The sequence below is a fragment of the Zootoca vivipara genome, chromosome 2 (assembly GCF_965207765.1).
Source record: "Zootoca vivipara chromosome 2, rZooViv2.hap1.1, whole genome shotgun sequence".
NCBI lineage: Eukaryota > Metazoa > Chordata > Lepidosauria > Squamata > Lacertidae > Zootoca > Zootoca vivipara.
This window is the reverse complement of record NC_142584.1, coordinates 116,943,838-116,964,611: the sequence shown is the minus strand read 5'-3', so window position 1 is coordinate 116,964,611 and position 20,774 is coordinate 116,943,838. Positions and strand designations below refer to the sequence as shown.

Here is a 20,774-nt window from a genome sequence, read left to right as displayed (position 1 = left end):
TTAAGGTGACAAGTTATGGGGAAAACGTCTAGGGCAGGCACCCCCGAACTTCGGCCCTCCAGATGTTTTGGACTACAATTCCCATCATCCCTGACCACTGATCCTGTTAGCTGGGGATCATGGGAGTTGTAGGCCAAAACATCTGGAGGGCCGCAGTTTGGGGATGCCTGGTCTAGGGGGAGAAGGACCGCCAAGCAGCTGGATCAGTTCCCTCTGCATCTCTCCCGGCACTCCAGATATATCCAAAGCACATTTAACCCCTGCAGAAGAATCCCGAGGAACTGTAGTTTGTTTGTTTTTTGTGCCTATTGTCTTATCTCAGCACATTAAACCTTGGTTTGCCCTCTGTATATGTGCGTGTTTCTATATTATTATTATTATTATTATTATTATTATTATTATTATTATTATTATTATTATTACCTTCCCGCTGTCGCCCCCTTGTGGCCCAAGGGGGGAATGGATATCTTTTTTTACACATTCCTGAAGTGATGAAGCATCGCTTCCAGGAGAGTGGCAGCGATTGCTAGTGTTTGCTGCTTCTAAAAGAGGAGACTGGCAGACCAGGGTTACTGCGCTGGAATGGGGAGCCCCTAAATTGGAAGTAAACAGCCGAGTGTAAAGATAAGTCCTGCATTGCAGGGGGTTGGACTAGATGACCCTCGGGGTCCCTTCCAGCTCCACAATTCTACGATCATAGGGCACCACTGAAGCTGATCAGTTACAGGCAGCCCAGTCCTTTGGATCAAGAAATCAGAAGCTCTGGAGCAACGCACACACCATACCTGTATATTGAACAGATGGAAAGCTCTTTAATCTGAACAGGCTGAAACCAGAGTAAGGTTACCGTAATGGTAAGGTTACTGTCATAGAGCTTCAGTATGCTGATGACAATGTAGTCGTAGTGTGAGCACGCTCAGAGGATGACCTCCAGACCATCCTAAATATCTTTACAGAAGCTTACAAAAAGCTTAGCCTATCATTCAACATCCAAAAAACCAAAGTGCTGCACCAACAAGTACAAAATAACCCCTCTGCAGCACCACAAATCCAAATCAGTGGTGTAATATTGGAAAATGTTGATCACTTCTCCTACTTAGGCAGTTACCTTTCCACAAGGGCCAACATTGATGCTGAAATCCAGCATCGCCTGAGCTCTGCGAGTGCGGCTTTCTCCCGATTGAAGTGCAGAGTGTTTGAGGAAGTGCAGAGTGACATTCGCAGGGAAACCAAAGTGCTTGTTTACAAAGCTATTGTACTACCAACCTTACTATATGCTTGTGAAACATGGACCACTTATAAACGCCATCTCCAACTCCTCGAAAGATTTCATCAATGGTGTCTCCGAAAAAAATTACACATCACTTGGGAAGACAGGCGAACTAATATCAGTGTACTGGAAGAAGCAAAGATCACCAGTGTTGAAGCAATGATTCTTCAACATCAACTTTGTTGGACTGGTCATGTTGTGCGGATGCCTGATGATCGTCTTCCAAAGCAACTTGTTGTTGTTGTTTAGTCGTTTAGTCATGTCTGACTCTTCGTGACCCCATGGACCATAGCACGTGGTGCTCACTGGAAGGACAGATCCTGAAGCTGAGGCTCCAATACTTTGGCCACCTCATGAGAAGAGAAGACTCCCTGGAAAAGACCCTGATGTTGGGAAAGATTGAGGGCACAAGAAGAAGGGGACGACAGAGGACGAGATGGTTGGACAGTGTTCTCGAAGCTACCAACATGAGTTTGACCAAACTGCGGGAGGCAGTGGAAGACAGGAGTGCCTGGCGTGCTATGGTCCATGGGGTCACGAAGAGTCGGACACGACTAAACAACTAAACAACAACAACAACTAATAATAATAATAATAATAATAATAATAATAATAATAATAATACAGTAATAAGTTTACAGTTACAGCCAAATCAAAATAACTGACCTTGAGCCTGGCCATCTCTCTCTCTTCCCTGGATCTCTTCCCTATCACTTGATACGTGAAAACGCCACGGACTGAACTTGGGAGCTTCCGCACGCCTTTTGCAGGCGCTTGCACCACTGAGCTACACGCAGGCCCCCCCCCCCCTCTCGCTGCTTGGCTTTCTAAGGGTTAAAATGGGCCGGAACTGGTTTCCTAGAGAGGAAGGGAAATGGGATTTGGGGGCGAGGGAGGGGGAACACCACAACAAACATTCCTCCCCACGGTGCCCCTTCCTGACTTCCCCCCTTCGGGGTCCGAAAGTGGCCTTTGTGCCTCGCAAGTGCTACATCGGTGGACACCTCTGATGTTTGGTGAGTCTCTATTTTCGCCCCCCCCCCGTCCCAATTTGATGCATTTGGGTAAAGGGGATTCCCAGGGCTGCAGCGGGGCGGGTGCCTGCTCAGCTGATCCATCCGAGATCTCCCCCCAAAGCACCCAAGTCAGTGATCGGGTCTTTTTTTTCTCTGCAAGGTCAGGAGGTGGCTTGGGAATAATAATAACAATAATAACAATAATAACAATATCAACAATAACAATAACAATAACAATAATAGAATTTATATACCGCCCTATATCCGCAGGTCTTAGGGCGGTTCACAGAATAAAATCAAAATATAAAACCGCAAAATGCATAATCAAAATAAAAACAACAATCCAACAACCCGTCCTCCCCCCCCCCAAAAGCCCACATTTTTAAAAGGGTTTAGGATGTCAATCATGCTGGAGGAGAGTGTTTATAGTACAATGCTGAATTCGACTGCAATTTGATTAGAATTATAATGCACCCCTACCCCCAAGCAAGTGGCAATATCAAGCCTTCTGACTGACATGCATGTGCCCATTCAGACATGCAACCCCCAAACATGAGATTGAACAGAAAGCATTCCTTAAAACTGCAAGCGGTCTTTTAATCAAAGGAATCCAATGCAGGAGAGACCACCGCAAACCAACGTGGTCAAATGGATTTGTGTAGTGGGTATGTAAGGGGGAAATTCCTCCCCTCTCCACGAAACATAATCCAGATTCCCATTTTAAAAGAGAGACAAAGTTTCTAGTACAGTATTTGTCAAACCTGAGGCAGGATGTATATATTGACATTGGGGGGGGGACTAGCCTCCCTCCACCTATCAGTGTTTTACCCCTTTGGAAGGAAGAGTGGGATACAGATTGAATACTTAATAATCATAGCAATGCTTTGCTCCTCCCTGGGAAAAATTCTCATGACTGCCCCACATCCTGTTGTATGAAAGGGAAATAATCCCCTTTAATACACTCTCTGGCCAATTGGTGGTGGGGCACTGCAGAGCCCCATTGCTCACACCTGCCAGGACGGAATCGCAGGGCACTTTCAGTCGCACACAATGACTGTGTGTAGAAGGATTTGCAGAAAACAACCTTTTCGTGATCTCAGATGTTACAAAAAAAAGAGCTGCCTTTCGCTTGCTAGGATGAAAAGGATGCACTAAATGAGGGTGGGATGGGGGACAACATCTCTTCAGGACCCTGGGTGATTCCTAACTTTTGCCAGATATTCAAAAACAACTCACTTGTTATGACAGTTCTGAAGTCACTCTTTGCCAGTGTGGTGTAGTGGTTAAGAGCAGTAGACTCGTAATCTGGGGAGCCGGGTTTGCGTCTCCGCTCCTCCACATGCATCTGCTGGGTGACCTTGGGTTAGTCACACTTCTCTGAAGTCTCTCAGCCCCACTCACCTCACAGAGTGTTTGTTGTGGGGGAGGAGGGGAAAGTAGAATGTTAGCCGCTTTGAGACTCCTTCAGGTAGTGATAAAGCGGGATATCAAATCCAAACTACTCTTCTTCATCTTCTGCTTCTGCTTCTTCTTCTTCTTTGCTTTAAAGCAAAAAAGGAAGGGTGGTGAGGAACCAGGCTGACTCCCCTGCCTTTGCAACACCACTGAGAAGCAGAGAGAAGCAGCCAGCCTTGCTTATCCCTAAGGGTAAGGATGGGGAGCGTTGAGGCTGCAAGGCCCACCTGGAAGGGTGCTGAGGCCCAGGAGTGTCCCGTGGCCTGTAGTTTGAGGAAAGCTGCCTTAAAAGGTGGCCGGCACATTTTGCTTCATAACTTTCAGTCGAGGAGGGCTATTGCATCACTATAATCTGGCCTGGTTGCTAGCGAGAACCCTCCAGGCTGGCCCAGGGAACAATTTTCCCTCTCCTGACAGTGTAGCGTCTAATAACAGAGCAACATATTGGCTTTATAGGTCTTTGTAGCGCTTCTTTTTTTAAAAAAGTTTTTATTGAACATCTTTAACAAAATACATTCTCAATCGATTTAACCCGTTACATTTTTTACCCCCTTTTTATACCCTCAGCTCCCCTCTCTGATTTGCTTGTACATGTTGTTTTCTGCATGTTATAAAATTGTACATAACATTACCTTATTTATCGTATCGTATCGTACTAATAAATTGTGAATGTTTATTCAAAACCTACCAAGGAGTCCAAGTCCTTTTGCTGTCTTTTCAAATAGTTTGTAAAAAGTTCCCATTCTTCTTTCAAGTCACGGTTGTCCTTCTCTCGTAGTTTATATGTCAGCTTTGCCAACTCTGCATAGCTCATCAGTTTTTCTTGCCATTGTTCTTTCGTTGGGACTTCCTCATTCTTCCACCTTTGTGCTAACAAGACTCTTGCTGCTGTTGTAGCATACATGAATATATTCTTTGTTTTCCTTGGCAGGTCTTGTCAGGTCTTTGTAGTGCTTCTAACTAGGGCAGAATAAAATTGGCAGAAGACCGAGGAATTCCTTCAGACCTCTTGGAGGCTTCCTTGAAGCATAGATGGAAGAGGAAAACTCGACAGGCTCCGAAAAAGGAAGAGGCTGTGATGCCATCAAGACTGGGAGCAGTAGGGGATTCTGGGAGAGAACAGTGCAGAAGATCCTGGGTGAGGAGGACATCCTCAGCTCAGATGTGCAGCGTCAGCAGTTCAGGGACTTCTGCTACCAGGAGGCCAAGGGGCCCCGAGAGGTTTGGAGTCAACTCCACCGCCTTTGTCGTCAGTGGCTGAAGCCAGAGCAGCACACCAAGACTCAGATCCTAGACCTGGTGATCCTGGAGCAATTCTTGACTGTCCTTCCACTGGAGATGGAGAGCTGGGTGAGGGAATGTGGGGCGGAGACCAGTTCCCAGGCGGTGGCCCTGGTCGAAGGTTTCCTCCTCAGTCAAGCGGAGGTCAAGAAGCAGAAGGAGCAGCAGGTGAGAGTTTCATCTAGATAATCCCAAGGGGCGCAGAATGAAAAATTCTCTTAACTTTTTTTGGGGGGAACATCCAAAGAAGAATATTCAGCAACTCTTTGGTTCCTACCTCTGTCATGGCTTTTCTAATCCTTCTCCCCATTTGATGTCTTCTATCCTCGTTATTGTTTCAGATACAGGATCCGTTTGCAAAAAAGGGCACTGATCTCCTAGAGGTGGAGAGGAATCCATTGGACACCAGACAGGGGCCTCTGGGTGAGGATTGATCTTAATTTGTATCTCAATCTGGTCAATTGATTTTTAAATAAATCCATGGGCCCCTTTAATCATTTGGAGTAATGGATTATTGTCTTCCAGCCTTTTCCACCACTGAGAAATGTGTTGATTTACAGCACTTCATCATTTATACATGGGGACCAGCATTTTTACCTTTTTTCCCAAGCATCCAAAGTGGAAGAGATGTGTTCCACATGATAACATAAAATGAGTAGAAACACTCAGTAGGTATCTTCTAAGAGCCATGTGAAATGGGACGCGGGTGGCGGTGTGGGTTTTAAACCACAGAGCCTAGGGCTTGCCGATCAGAAGGTCGGCAGTTCGAATTCCCGTGACAGGGTGAGTTCCCGTTGCTCAGTCCCTGCTCCTGCCAACCTAGCAGTTCAAAAGCACGTCAGAGTGCAAGTAGATAAATAGGTACTGCTCCGGCGGGAAGGCAAAAAACGGCGTTTCCGTGCACTGCTCTGGTTCGCCAGAAGCGGCTTAGTCATGCTGGCCACATGACCTGGAAGCTGTACACCGGCTCCCTCGGCCAATAACGCGAGATGAGCACTGCAACCCCAGAGTTGTCCGCGACTGGACCTAATGGTCAGGGGTCCCTTTACCTTTACCTTTACCTTTAAGATCCATGTGTAGTTAGCCATGCATTGCTGAATCTTGGAGACAAGCATGTGCCATTGGCTTCTATCCCCCTTTATATTTTGCAGGTGAAGGAATGATTCCAGCAAGATCACCTCCGACATCTCATCATTATCATTACAATGGAAGGGTAGCAATTGCAGTGGAACAAGATCAGGTAAGGGAAGGGACCATCAGGAGACTGGGGGCAGTCTGGGTGCTCCTGCCCCCTCCTTCAGTCTTTAGCAATCTCTCTCTCTCTTCCACTTTGCTTTCAAAGCTACTCAATGAATGTTTAAATTCTGAGAATAAGGAGCCACGTCACCCAGCAGTTAGCTATCAAATTTTTATATACCGGTGTATGTGTGTGCGTGTGTATGCATGTGTGTGTGTGTGTATTCCACAATGAAGCAGAATAAAAGTCAGGTCAACCACTGACTCATCAGAATAGAAATGTATAAAATTCTACACAGCGTGGGCAAATATTTCTCCCTCTCTCATTACACTAGAACTTGTGGGCATCATTTTGTATGTTTTGTATGTTATATATACTTTGTAGTTATGAAAAAGAAGCAATAAAAAGGATTTTTTTTAAAAAAAGAACTTGTGGGCATCAAATGAAACAATAAATTTAATACATTAAAAAAAAGGTTTCCCGCTCCGATTACAATCATATGTCCATTGCTTCCCATTGCTTCATTCTTCTTCTTTAATCACCTTCTCATCCTTCTATTAATTTTAATACATTTTTATAGCTAGCCTTTGTTGTTTCCTTGCAATCAGTACCTTTGTTGTTTTCCCAAGCATGTAAATATCCATTTGACGCGTGTAGCCCTTCCAGCACTCTGTTTCCAGACCTGGAGTGTAGAGATAATTTATTGACAGCGCCCTTTATCCATTCACATTCCACTCCTTGGATGACTTTAAAAGAGGATTAGACAAGGCCATGGAGGATAAAGCTATCAGTGGCTACAAGCCACAATGACTGTGTTCTACCTCCACTGTCAGAGGTGTTATGCCTCCTATTCAGGTTACCAGAATTTTTTCAATGAATCTGGGGACACTTTTCAACTTCCTACTAAACAGATGGATTTTGTCAGGGGGCTGATTTGTAAATCCGGGGACTGTCCCTGGGAAACGGGGACGAATGGTAACCTTAATACCAGTTGGAGGGAATCACAGGTGGGCAGAGTGCTGTTGCGTCTAGGCCTTACTTGCGGGCTTCCCATTGGCCACTGTGAAAACAGGGGGTTGGAGTCTCTAAGATGGTTGGGCGGCAGTTCCACTCCAGCATGGTGTAGTGATTAAGAGTGGTAGACTCGTAATCTGGGGAACCGGGTTCGCCTCTCTGCTTCTCCACATGCAGCTGCTGGGTGACCTTGGGCTGGTCACACTTCAAAGAACAGAGTGTTCTCACAGAGTGTTTGTTGGGGGGGAGGAAGGGAAAGGAGAATGTTGGCCGCTTTTTGAGGCTCCTTCGGGTAGTGATAAAGCAGGGTATCAAATCCAAACTCTTCTTCTTTTTCTTCTTCTCCTTCCGGAAACTCCTGCAGCCAAGCTGGTGCCAAATGTCTTGCCCTGCTTTGCTTTGGACCACATCAGTGAGGCCAAGAGCGGGGTCTTGTCATGTGTGCAGCCCAGGACCTCCAGACACACCGCTCAGGCTTGCGCCCCGGGGAGGCCACTTTGGTGCTGCTAATGCAGCGGTTTGACTTCGCCCCTAGAGGAACACTCCATTGTCTCTCGAGACAGACGGGTGCCAACAAGACTTATCAGCAGCGTAAAAACCAGTTACACAGATGCTAAAATATAAATGCCCACTTTTCAAATGGGAAATAGATGAACCCAATTAAGACAGCACAGCTCTTAATAGATAGGATATATTGGACAGCAAATAGTAGTAGAAAGTTTTTATTCTTTCTATCAGGAGGACATAATTTCTTTTAATTTTAGGGTACAGTGTTCTTTGAGGATGTGGCTGTATACTTCACAGATGAGGAGTGGGCTCTGCTGAATCCTGACCAGAGAACATTGCATAACAGTGTCATGGAGGAGAATTGTGTGACCGTGGCGTCTCTTGGTATGGCTCCCGTTGGATGATAATATCTGCTGTGAAATTCATTACTGTATGTCTATTTTATGTGTACAGCATTTGGACAAGTATCTACTGTGTTGTCTCAGGACTCGTACACTAGTTATGCCCTTCTAAAGAATTATCAGACTGGTCTGAACTTCCCAGGCCTTTGAAATGTGAGTTTCAGGGCCGTTCAGGGTAGAAGTAGCCCCCACATTAATTTTCTGGTTGGCCAAAGGAAAGCACTGACTTCAGAGATGAATTTCATGATTGGCCCAAACAGCAATCCGTCTCAGAAAAGAGGTGGGCTTTTACTCATCTCAGCTTCCCATAGCTATATGATGTTTTTGCCTTCATAGAAATATCTCTTCAAGAGTCCTCCCTACCCAGAGTCCTACCCACCCCTTTTTATATTTTGCTTTTTGGCTTAACTGCCTTTCATGGGCAATTGCAGATGAACTTCAAAGTGATGAATCTCAGGACTCATCAGCTGATCAGCTCCAAGAGCCTCATCAGGTGACCTAGGGAGTTCCTGATGAAGAATTCCCTGCTGCTGATGATCCCAGTGGGGCATCCTGACGATCAGCTGATGGTTACTGAGAGGGAGCCACCAGCAAGGAGCAATCAGGAGTCTCCTTCTTTGGAGGTCTATAAGCAGAGGCTTGACAGGCATATTTGATGGTGTTTCCTGCTTGGCAGGGGGTTGGACTGGATGGCCCTTACGGTCTCTTCCAACTCTATGATTCTATGATTCTAGGAGTGTATTTTAAACACCTCGTTCTTCATTTACAGCAACGTTTCACCTTCCCACACCAGACGTTGCAGGTCTAGCAGAAAACAACCTCACAGGCCCTCATCAGACCCATGTGCCAGAGGTTCACCACCATTGCTTTAGCTAGAGAAGTCAGGGATTGTCCATGGAACCTCTAAGCCTAACCTTTACATTCTATCATCTTTTCATCTTTTCTATTACTCCTCACAGTTCTGAAGAGAATGGACATGGTTGTACCATTTACCTGCACATCAACCTTGTGAAGTAGGCTAGACTGAAAGGGAGAGTGTTTGGTCAAAGATGACCCAATGCTCTTCAACACTAAGCCAAACACAGTTTTACACAGGCCAGATTCAACTGTCTGTAGCAAGCCTGCTCTCAGTTAATGCTGGCAACCAAAGGGTGTTAATTCTGTAGTAAGATCTGCCTCGATCTTTCCCTCATTGCACGGGCAGAGTCAGAGGTTCAGTGGTGTGTTGGAAAAAACGCTGTGTAGGAATGCTGTAGGTATGACGTGGAATCGGGCTAGTGTGAAAGCTCTTCTTAGCTTGGGGTTTGTCAAATCACACAAATAGTGGACCAGGGATCTAACTACCTTCACTTGGGGGAGCCACGTGGAGAGTTTAGCCGCCTTAGATTGTGCTAGGTCGAAAGCTTCATCCCTAGCTAGAATCCAGCTATGGATTTTGTCGTTATCCCATGAGATCAGGGCAGCAAAGTCTTGGAGGGAGTAACGATCACAAATGGATTCCATGGCCTTAGGCCAGCTGCTGCTGCTGCCGGTAAGGGCTGTGAAGGCTTGTTTAGCTAGTAGGGAGTTTTGAGTTTCTGCAATGGATTTATAGTAGATAATTATCCTGGCATGGGCTTTTGCTACTATAGATGGTAGTCCCAATTCTAGTCTCAATTGGGCGGCCATGGTCCGCCCAATCAGTAATCAGTAACATTCTAATCAGTAGTATTCACCTGGATTTTATATTTAATGTTCTAATCGTATTTGTTATATTTTATTGCTGTGCGACAGTTGCCTGTTTGTTTGTACATGTGCTATGGCCATATGGATAATGCAATTAACTACTTTACTTACTTACTAACATCTGCCTCTCATCAAAGTCCCTTCATTTCTTCCTTCATCACAAGCATTATTGGGCATTGTTCAGTAATTTGGGGCTCCGTTTCCTCCTAAGGCTCTCTCATTAGTTTTTGTTGTCATTGCAGAAGGTGACAAATTGGAAACCAAGAATCAGGGAGACCATGGCAAACTCCACACAGTAGAGAAGCCATATGAATATCTGGAGTGTGGAGATAGCATCTATCAGAGTTCCCATCAAGGAACTGACAACAAGGAGAAACTTTATCAGTGCTTGGAATGTGGGAAGAACTTTAGCTGGAAGAAAAATCTCACTTCCCATCGAAGAATTCATACCGAAGAGAAACGATATCAGTGCTTGGACTGTGGAAAGAGCTTTAACAGAAGCACAGATTTCTGTCGCCATCAAAGAATTCATACAGGGGAGAGACCGTACGAATGCTTAGAATGTGGAAAGAGCTTCAGCCAGAGCTCCAACCTCCATGCCCATCAAAGAATTCACAGTGGGAACAAACCCTACCAGTGTTTGGAATGTGGGATTGGCTTCACCACCAAGAGAAGTCTCACGTCCCATCAAAGAATTCATACTGGGGAGAGACCATATCAGTGTCTGGAATGTGGGAAGAGCTATAGCTGGAAGGACAGTCTCACTTCCCATCAAAGGATCCATACAGGGGAGAAACCCTATCAGTGCTTGGAGTGTGGAAAGAGCTTCCACAGAAGCACACATTTCCGCCGCCATCAAAGAATTCACAGTGGGGAGAAGCCCTACCAGTGCTTGGAATGTGGGAAGAGCTTCAGCTGGAAGGAAAGTCTCACCTCCCATCAGAGAATCCATGCAGGGGAGAAACAATATCAGTGCTTGTAAATGTGGAAAGAGTTTTATTAAATGTACCATTTCCCATCTTCATCGAGGTATTCACAACGCGTAGAATCCATATCAGTGTCACGGGTGTGTCCCATCCTGCTCTTTTTTTGTAACAGGGCAACAAAAAGAACATAATAGCACCTTCAAGACTTAACACATGTATTCTGGCAGAAGAATGTGAGGTTTTGAGAAGGGGTGGGGAGGGATGTTAAATGTTTTCACTTGGTGGGACAGTGCCCCAAGAGACTCTTATGCAGCCTACAGTTCTTGGAGTTTGGAAAGAGCTTCAAAGAAACACAAATATCCATTGCCATCAGTGAATTTAAAAGGGGGAAACTGTATTAACACTTGGGAGAGAATGCTTCCACCCCCATTTTTCCTTTCTTCCCATCAGGAAATTCATATAGGGAGACATTATGCAAATTGGTGATATCCAGTGTTAATCTTGCTTAGAGTTGACCAAGGTGGTCCAGCTTTTTTTCATGGCCCCCAGAAACATTCAAGGGGGGGAAACATCTCAAAGCCTTTAAAAAATATTTTTGTGTGTGTCATGCATTGTTAACGAAAGCACCTACATCTGTTTGTGTATTAAATTTGTTTTAATAATTAAATATATTAAATAAACTAAATGTGTATTTAATTATATACTGTATATTTCATTAACTTCATTAATTGTGTATATTACCGGTAATTATATTGTGAACACTTTAATTTACGATATGGAAATTTAATTCATTGTGTGGCCCGTGGGTTCTGTGATGAAGTATTATTGCGGCCGACTTGGTGTGAAAAGTTGGACCGCCCTGAAATTAACAGACCCAAGTTATTGTGTTCATTAAGTTCAGTGGGTGTACTTTGGGCAGGATTAACATTAGATACAACCCACTGCTTTGAATGTTGAAAGGAAATGCTTTAGGCAGAAAGTGAGCAACTAGGACTATGAAAGGGAGCGGAAAACCGTTCTCCACAATTTCTCACCATGCCATTCAGGACTTTTTGCACATGTATGATCACCCTCTTTCTTAAAAGGTTTTCTAGGCTGTCTTGAAGGCTAATTCATATCAAAGCTGCCACTCAGCTCTAGAAATACTCATTAATTAAATTTTTCAGACCAGAATATATGTAGTTTCATTTCTGTTTTTTCATCATTACAGTTTTCATACAACATTACAATAAAAAATTGAGACATTTAATTCCGTTCTGCCTTTCCATAGCTTGATCTTTTTACTGTTTTTTACCACTGCATATTCTAATCAATCCATATCTTCTCGTTTTCCACATTTTAATTCCACATATTTTATACTGCTGAATTTATTCTAAACCTGCTGATGTTTTGACCTGTTTACAATAGTTCTCAGATCATTTTTTAGCCTATTGAGCTCACCTACATTTCCGATTAAATCTTAACTATTTCCCCCCCCTCCCTTTATGTAGGACACAGCAGTGACCATCTGGAACTGGGGTTCACCAGTTGTGTTCCGGTGGGGGGTATTTCTCTCTCACACACAACCCCAATCGCATGGGACCTTTTTGTGTCCATTTCCCAAGTCTCCCATGTCCTGCTTGAATAATCCCCCCCTCCGATCAGGTCTAGGCCATGTGCAAAAATGCATCAGAGGACAGAAGTTGGCACAGAGGATGTGTGGGGCCATAGGACATAGGAGCCAACTCCCATAGGCCAGGTTCCTTCAGGCCCCCCAATAAAATATTGGAGGGGGGCTGCCCCCATGCATTGCCATTAAAATGGTATGTCTGTGCCACATCATGTGATCGATTATGCAGGGTGGGGGCTTACATGCCCCCCAATATTTTGTTCAAGTTGGCACCCCCTCTTCCACTTCCCCAAAAGCTATACAGTGGTACCTCGGTTTATGAACACAATTGGTTCCGGAAGTCTGTTCATAAACTGAAGCATTCATAAACTGAAGCGAACTTTCCCATTGAAAGTAATGGAAAGTGGATTAATCCGTTCCAGACAGTCCGCGGAGTAACCGTTCATAAACTGAAGCGAACTTTTCCATTGAAAGTAATGTAAAGTGGATTAATCCGTTCCAGACCGGTCCGTGAAGTACTTAAACTGAAGCGTTCATAAACTGAAACATGGGTGTAATTGGTTCCGGAAGTCTGTTCATAAACTGAAGCGTTCATAAACTTTCCCATTAAAAGTAATGGAAAGTGAATTAATCCGTTCCAGATGGGTCCGCGGCGTTCATAAACCGAAAATTCATAAACCGAGGTGTTCATAAACCGAGGTTCCACTGTACCCCCATTTTTCTCCCAATTTAACTGGCTGATCTCCCCGCATCTTCACCTCCACCTTTCTCAGGCTCCTCCCCCCTCCAGCCCCTCTGACTCCCCCCTTCACCCACAGCACAAAGGGGAGCCCACCCCACAGGCCCAGACAGAGGGGGGGGCATATGGCCCAGGGCACCCCAGCATGGGAGGTAAACTCCAGATGCAACCCTTACAACAAAAGGAATCCAGCCGCTTCCCACTCCCCATGCAGCCTTTGCAGCAAAGGTGGAGGTGAGGGCAAATGCAGGGAGCAGCTGGCAAGTTGCTCTGGCGCATGGGTAGGCAGACTAAGGGCCGGGGGGGGGGGGGAGGCGGATCCGGCCCAATCGCCTTCTAAATCCGCAGACGGTCTGGGTATCAGCGTGTTTTTACATGAGTAGAATGTGTCCTTTTATTTCAAATGCATCTCTGGGTTATTTGTTGGGCCTGTCTGGTGTTTTTACATGAGTAGAATGTGTGCTTTTCTTTAAAATGCATCTCTGGGTTATTTGTTTTTTTCTTTCCCAAAATATAGTCCGGCCCCCCACAAGGTCTGAGGGATAGTGGACCAACCCCCTGCTGAAAAAGTTTGCTGACCCTCTGCTCTGGAGGACCCAGTCCCCCCACCGACCCACTATTCTTTTCCCCTCTAGGAAACCGCCCCTCAACTTCAGGTTCACATTCGACTGTTGTCATGAATGGGGCAGAAACATGCGCAATTTGGCGTATGTATGTGTTCTGCCTCTGATTTCTTTCCAAAGTATTTGCCTTGCTGTCCGCTTGGAAACCCGAAGTGCCACTGAGTCTTCATCCGGCCAGTTGTGAGCGTTTCCTCTTTGTTTCCTGCTTTGAGAGAGAGATCGTGCTGCACGGCCTCCTCAGGGTTAACAGCAACTGAGCTAGGCTCCTAGAGAGGAAAGGGGGGGAAAAAAGAAATTTAAGGAGGAGGAGGGCAGCCGGGATCCTCCAGAGCCAATACAGCTCCGCCTTGCGTCTCTTCCTGGTTGCAGGGTGGGGGCGAAAGTGGTCATTGATCGATGGCCCCTTCTGCAGCCTGGTGAGTGTCTCCCCATTTTGTGCAACACTGAGCTGAGCTCTAGGGAAATTCATCCTCAGCTGCACGTTGAGTATGATATAAGAATTTTATTGGACACCAAGCTGTCATTTCGCCTACTCTAGGGCATGTAAATAAATGCCTGATGTCACCCCCAGGACACCCCAACTCCTTCCCTGCACTCCCTAGAATAGAAGCCCTTCCCCGAGCTGTCAAGTTCCTGAGCTACAATAGAACGTTAAGAAAATGCCTTCATTTCAATGTTTCAAGACTGAATGCAGGCACCCCCAAACTTTGGCTCTCCAGATGTTTTGGACTACAATTCCCATCTTCCCCAACCACTGGTCTTGTTAGCTAGGGATCATGGGAGTTGTAGGCCAAAACATCTGGAGGGCCGCAGTTTGGGGATGCCTGGAATAAAGAGTATCCATTTTTCCCCTATAACAAATGCATTTAAGCGTGCCACCTGGAAATTGTAACGATTTTTCTCTGTATGTAAGCTGTGTCCCCTAGGTGGGGACGTAATTTACTGTGTATCTTGAGTTGTATCCACAGTACATGCTTATCTCCTGATCTGTAAATTAATGGGGTTGTCAATGCCAGTGTCGCTGGTAAATCCTTTTTCTATGCACCTGGGAAGAGGGCAAAAACTGGGAAATAAACTCAGTCACAAATGCTGAATACATACTAACTTGTCAATTAAATACCAATTTTCTGGAACCCACCCTAAACCAACTTCCCCAACAGAGCTCCAGGCAATCCCCAACTCACCTTTCTGATGTGTACTGTCCTGTTTATCTATGGACAACTGAGAAAGGGAATTTGTGCATGAAGGAGGAGTTGCGAGCAACAGAATTGTTGGGTGGATGCTGCACCTTATTTATGTATTTATTTACATACCACTTTTCCTTCAAGGAACTCAGGGTAGCATATACCGGTATGCTTCTTCCTCTCCTCATCTTATCCTCACAACCATCCTGTGAGGTAGGTTGGGCTGAGAGGCAGTGACTGGCCAAAGGTCACCCAGTGGGCTTCTTGGTTGAGTAGTAACTAAAACCCTAGTCTCTTCCAGGTCTTAGCCCTACACCAAACTAGCTCCCTTCTGACCTTCAACCAGGTTGAAGGCTTTAATCCATGGCCCACACATGAAGGAACCTCCCCAGAAGCTCATCTTAGAGTCCTCTTGTCATTCACCTGCCCTTCCTTCTGGGTGGCTGGACTCATCCACATTTCCTCAGGGAAAATCTTCATGTCCTGAAGGCGTAATAATTCACTCACCCTACAATGTCTTGAATTTTTAGAACTTGGCAGTGATTCCAGTAATAGCAGTCTTCAGCAGAAGCAAGAGAAGCTTCTTGGACCCTGTTGGAGGGAACAGAGATCAAAGATGGAAGAGAAAGACTCAGCTGGGCCTGAAGCAGTAAGAGGTCTGTTTATCATCCAGGCCAGGAGCCCTGGGGAACCATGGGAAAGAACAGGATGGAAGATTCCAGGTGAGGACACCCTCAGCACAAATGTGCAATGCCAGAAGTTCAGGCATTTCCACTACCATGAGGCTGAGGGCCCCCGAGAGGTTTGCAGCCGACTTCACCATCTTTGCCGCCAGTGGCTGAAGCCAGAGAGACGCACCAAGACTCAGATGCTGGACCTGGTGATCCTGGAGCAGTTCTTGGCTGTCCTCCCCCCAGAGATGGAGAGCTGGGTCAGGGAATGTGGAGTGGAGACCAGTTCCCAGGCAGTGGCCCTGGCTGAAGGTTTCCTCCTGAGTCAGGCAGAGGACAAGAAGCAGGCAGAGCAGCAGGTGAGGTTGTCATCTGGATCAGGGGTCTCCCAAACTGTGGCCTGTGAGCTGCTAGTGGTCCATGAGTTTCATTCAGTTAGTCAGCGTTAAATATTTATACAGTATTTACTTTTAATCGCATCTTGATCGCTTATTTCATGTCTTGTATTTTAATGCATAACAAATTGAATTCTGTGGAACACAAAAAATGCAATATTTGAGATAAACAGGTTTGAGGATTTTTTACAATCAAGTGGTGTATAAATTTTATGAAATAAATGAATGAAGCGACTAAAAGTACATTTAAAAAAATCACACAGCATCAAGCACAGCATATTACAGTCTCTACAACAGGGAGAAAAGACATTAAGCTCCAGGGAGGGCATCCCAGATTTCTCTATTAATTGCCCAAACCTTTTTGGAAAGCATCCAAGGAAAGACTTCGAATAACCCTTCAGGTTTCTGCCTCTGCCGCTCCTTTTCAAATTCTTCTCCACAGTTGATGTCTCCAATTCTTATGGTTGTTTCAGGTTACAGGTCTATTTGCCAAAGCCTGCCTGGATTTCCCAGAGGCAGAGAGGGCTGCATCAGACACTGGACAGGGGCCACTGGGTAAGAACTCCCTTGTTAGAACAGCTTACATTGGCTAGCAGTCTGATTCCATGTGCAATTCTAAGTGCTGGTTATTAGCTATAAAACCCTATACCACTTAGGTCCAAGCTATCTGAAAGACCATATTTCCTTTGGGAATTGACTGTTTTTCTGTATCTTAATAGATTTGCTTTTATATTGTTTTAATTCTCCTAGAGTTTAACCAACATTTTAATTATTCTCTTTTTATGTTTTAGCTTTTTGTATTTCATCTGTGTGGTTGTAATTCATGTAAGCTGCCTCAAGTCCCAGTCTGGGGATAAGGCAGGATATAAATAAATATAATAATAATAATGACTGATGGGGTGTATCTCAATTGGATTTATCTTGGTCAAGTGTTAAATAAATCCACAGGCTTCTTTAATATTTTGGGGGAAGAAACTGGCTGCCCAGAGCCCCAAAGGGAAGAGATGTCATTTCACACACATATAAAACAGAATATAAGGCTCTGAAATATGCTTAACAGATTAAAAAAAAATCTAACGCCCATGTGTATTTAGGGATGCATTGATTAATCTCTGAGAGGAGCAAGTGCTCCTGGCTTATCACCAGCTTTTTTTTCTCTCAGGTGATGAAATGATGCTGGCAAGACCTCATCAGCCATCTCTGCTTCGTGGTGAAGGGGAAGCAGTTGCTGTTGAACTGGATCAGGTAGGGAGGACAGATCAGAGCAGGGCCTCAGGCTGGGGGCAGGCTGGTTACTCAGTCCCCACCTCCCTAGGCCTGAACTGATATCCCTGCTTCTTGGTTCTTCTGTCAAAACTGCCTGCAAGGAAGTCAAATATTTAAATCATTCCATGGAATTCAAATTGTCACATGGTAAAATACAATATAGGAAATAAAAGTACAATTAAAAAATCATACAACATCCACAGGGCAAAGTGTTTGGGAACCAATGTAATAGATAACACATATTATCTATAAAGGAGATTTCATTTCTGCAGAATAGCCCCTCTTCCTTGAAGTGTCTTATGGATTTTTGGTAATCAATAAATCTTAATGTAATATTTCAACTATTTCTCTTTTTCTCAGAGTCCCGTGTCCTTTGAGGAGGTGACTGTGTACTTCACCAAGGAGGAATGGGCACTTCTGGATCCTGTTCAGAGAGATCTGTATAAAGAAGTCATGGAGGAGAATTGTGGGATGGCAACCTTTCTTGGTAAGGGTTGAAGTTTCACTTGTCCAGGAGTGGAGACACTTCAGCATTACAGACATTACTGGACTGCAACACCCAAAATTTCTGTACTAGTTTAAAACTGTTTAGAAAGTCTAGCAATCTATCAGCATTATTTTTCTTTGTACGTTTCTTATACTGGCTAATTTTTATTAATTAAAACATTAGCATTTTTACCTATAGGCTCTTACCTGTTTCCTATCTTTGTTGCAGCATGTGAAAAAAGCTTTTGTCAAAGTTTTAGCCTCACTACACCTCAAAGGATCCACATGGGGGAGAAGCCATATAAATGCTTTGGAGGTGAAAAGCGCTTAAATGAGAAGATAGACCTCATGACACATCCAAGAATTCATACAGGGGAGGAACCACACCAGTGCTTGGAGTGTGGAAAGAGCTTCAGTGATACGAAAGCTTTCACTACTCATCAAAGAACCCACACTGTGAAAAAGACATACAAGTGCTTGGAGTGTGGAAAGAGCTTCCGACAGAACATAACTCTTAGCTATCATAAAAAAACTCACACAGGGGAAAAACCCTATGAATGTTTGGACTGTGGAAAGAGCTTCATTCGAAAGATAAATCTCACTTATCATCAAAGACTTCACACAGGGGAGAAACCATATCAGTGCTTGGAATGTGGAAGGAGCTTCATTCGAAAGATAAACCTCACTTCCCATCAGACAATCCACACAGGAGAGAAACCATTTCAGTGCTTGGAGTGCGGGAAGAGCTTTAGACAGAATATAACTCTCAGTAATCATCAAAGACTACACACAGGAGAGAAACCCTATCAGTGCTTGGAGTGTGGAAAAAGCTTCATTCGGAAGACTGATCTTAGTTATCATCAAAGAATCCACACAGGGGAGAAACCTTATCGGTGCTTGGTGTGTGGAGTGAGCTTTACACGGAAAAGGCACCTCACGTCTCACCAAACGATTCACACAGGGGAGAAACCATATAAATGCTCGGAGTGTGGAAAGTGCTTTCGCCTGAACAGAGACCTCATTCCTCATCGAAGAATTCACACAGGGGAGAAACCGTATCACTGTTTGAAGTGTGGAAAGAGTTTCAATACAAACGCAAACCTCCGTTGTCATGAGAGAGTTCACACAGGAGTAAAACCATATAAATGTATGGAGTGCGGGAAGAGCTTCAGTGCGAAGAAAACTCTAATTTCCCATCAAAGAATGCATACAGGGGAAAGCGATATGAATGTTTGCAGTGTGGAAAGAGTTTCTACGTAAATAAAGTTCTCATTTCTTTGAATTAACATGGGATAAACTATTCCAGTGCTTGGAGTGCGGAAAAGAACTTCAGTGGAAATACATGAAATGATGCACATAAGGGTACAACCATTTAAATATTTATTGGGGGCATAGAATACCCTCCTTTTCTTCCTTAAGCTACACCCCTCCCTCTTGGCCCCACTCATTTAAACTGAAGCAACCCTGGGAGCAGAGTTAAAATCCCTATGAAGCCATGAAGTTCACTGGGTAACCTTGGGCCAATGGCTCTCAGCCTAGTTCTACCTCACAGGGTTGTTGTGAATATATAAAACTGGGAATAGAAGAACTATGAAGCCACTTCAAGTTCATTTGAGGAAAGGTGGGCTATAAATGTAATAATAAATGATTTACAAAAAGTCCATTTACAGCTTACCTGTCCTTGATTTATTTTTAAGAAAGTTTTTATTGAACAAATTTAGCAAAATACATTATCGATCATTGTAATCAATTACATTTCCCCCCTCTTTTTATACCTTCCCCTCCCTCCCTCTCCCACCCTCCCGAGACTTCCCTCAGATCCTCCAATTTATTTACACATGTTATTCTCTGCATGTTATAAATTTGTACATATCCTTATCTTGTCTGTCCTATATTTTACTAATAAATTGTGGGTGTTTATTCAAAGCCTGCCAAGGAGTCCAAATCCTTTTGTTTACAAACTTTTTAAATAGTTTGTAAAAAAGTTCCCATTCTTCCTTAAAGTCAAAATTGTCCTTCTCTCATAATTTGTATGTTAACTTTGCCAGTTCAGCATAGCTCATCCGTTTTTCTTGCCGTTGTTATTTCGTTGGGACTTCCTCATTCTTCCAGCCCTGTGCTAACAAGACTCTTGCCGCACCTGTCCTTGATTTTGAATTGGTGGTGGTATGTTTCTCTCTCTCTCTCTCTCTCTCTCTCTCTCTCTCTCTCTCTGTGTGTGTGTGTGTGTGTGTTTGTGTGTGTGTGTGTGTGTGTGTGTTTATATAGGAGGCTGGGTTTGGAATCAGGAAATTAAATGTGCAAAGAGAGGAAATGGAAAGGGCAAAGGAATGTTCTCTGGTTTCAAAGTGCTGAAACGTGCAAAGGGAAGGAGAGGGTGTGGGAGAGGCGAATATGATTTACGATTTTTTTGCACACACACAAAAGATTTACAGTAATTCACCCACCCTGGTATTGTAACCTCACCATCTCCCTGCCCCAGGGGTCTCCTAACCACTTCAAGTTACAAGACAGGAGATTCTGACTAAACATCAGGAATAACTTTCCGTATCTGAAGAAGTGTGCATGCATTGCACACAAAAGCTCATACCAATTACAAACTTAGCTGGTCTCTAAGGTGCTACTGGAAGGAATTTTTTTGTTTTGTTTCAACTTTCCAACAGTAAGAGCTGTTTGACAGTGGAACAGTCTCCCTCAGGAGGTGGTAGACTCGCCTTCCTATGAAGTTTTTGAAGCAGAGGTTGGGTGGCCATCTGTCCTGGATGCTTTAGCTGAGATTCCTGCATTGCAGGGGATTAGACTAGATGACCCTGGGGGGTCCTTTCCAACTCTAAGATTTTATGAACCTCCCCAAACAGGGATGAGGAAGAGGAAAATGGGAGTTCAGGCGCACTGACTCCAATCAAGGTGTGGCTTCAAGGCAGGGTGGGAGAATGTTCACAGGATCAAATGTGGGGTAAATCAATTTT

The 20,774-nt window shown here is 44.5% G+C and overlaps 1 protein-coding gene across 1 annotated transcript; it reads left to right on the top strand.

Moving 5' to 3' along the window:
- The first annotated feature begins 2,127 nt into the window (after positions 1 to 2,127).
- On the top strand, positions 2,128 to 19,731 carry LOC132591354 (uncharacterized). Its single transcript, XM_088662523.1, is given in 15 exon segments — positions 2,128 to 2,286; positions 4,673 to 5,190; positions 5,364 to 5,445; positions 6,174 to 6,262; positions 8,038 to 8,164; positions 10,149 to 10,885; positions 10,887 to 10,935; positions 12,323 to 12,369; positions 14,066 to 14,219; positions 15,518 to 16,017; positions 16,527 to 16,608; positions 17,216 to 17,298; positions 17,680 to 17,806; positions 18,035 to 19,024; positions 19,027 to 19,731. Coding segments are annotated over 14 exon segments (3,549 nt in total). The 5' UTR covers positions 2,128 to 2,286; positions 4,673 to 4,773; the 3' UTR covers positions 19,092 to 19,731.
- Positions 19,732 to 20,774: the final 1,043 nt, after the last annotated feature.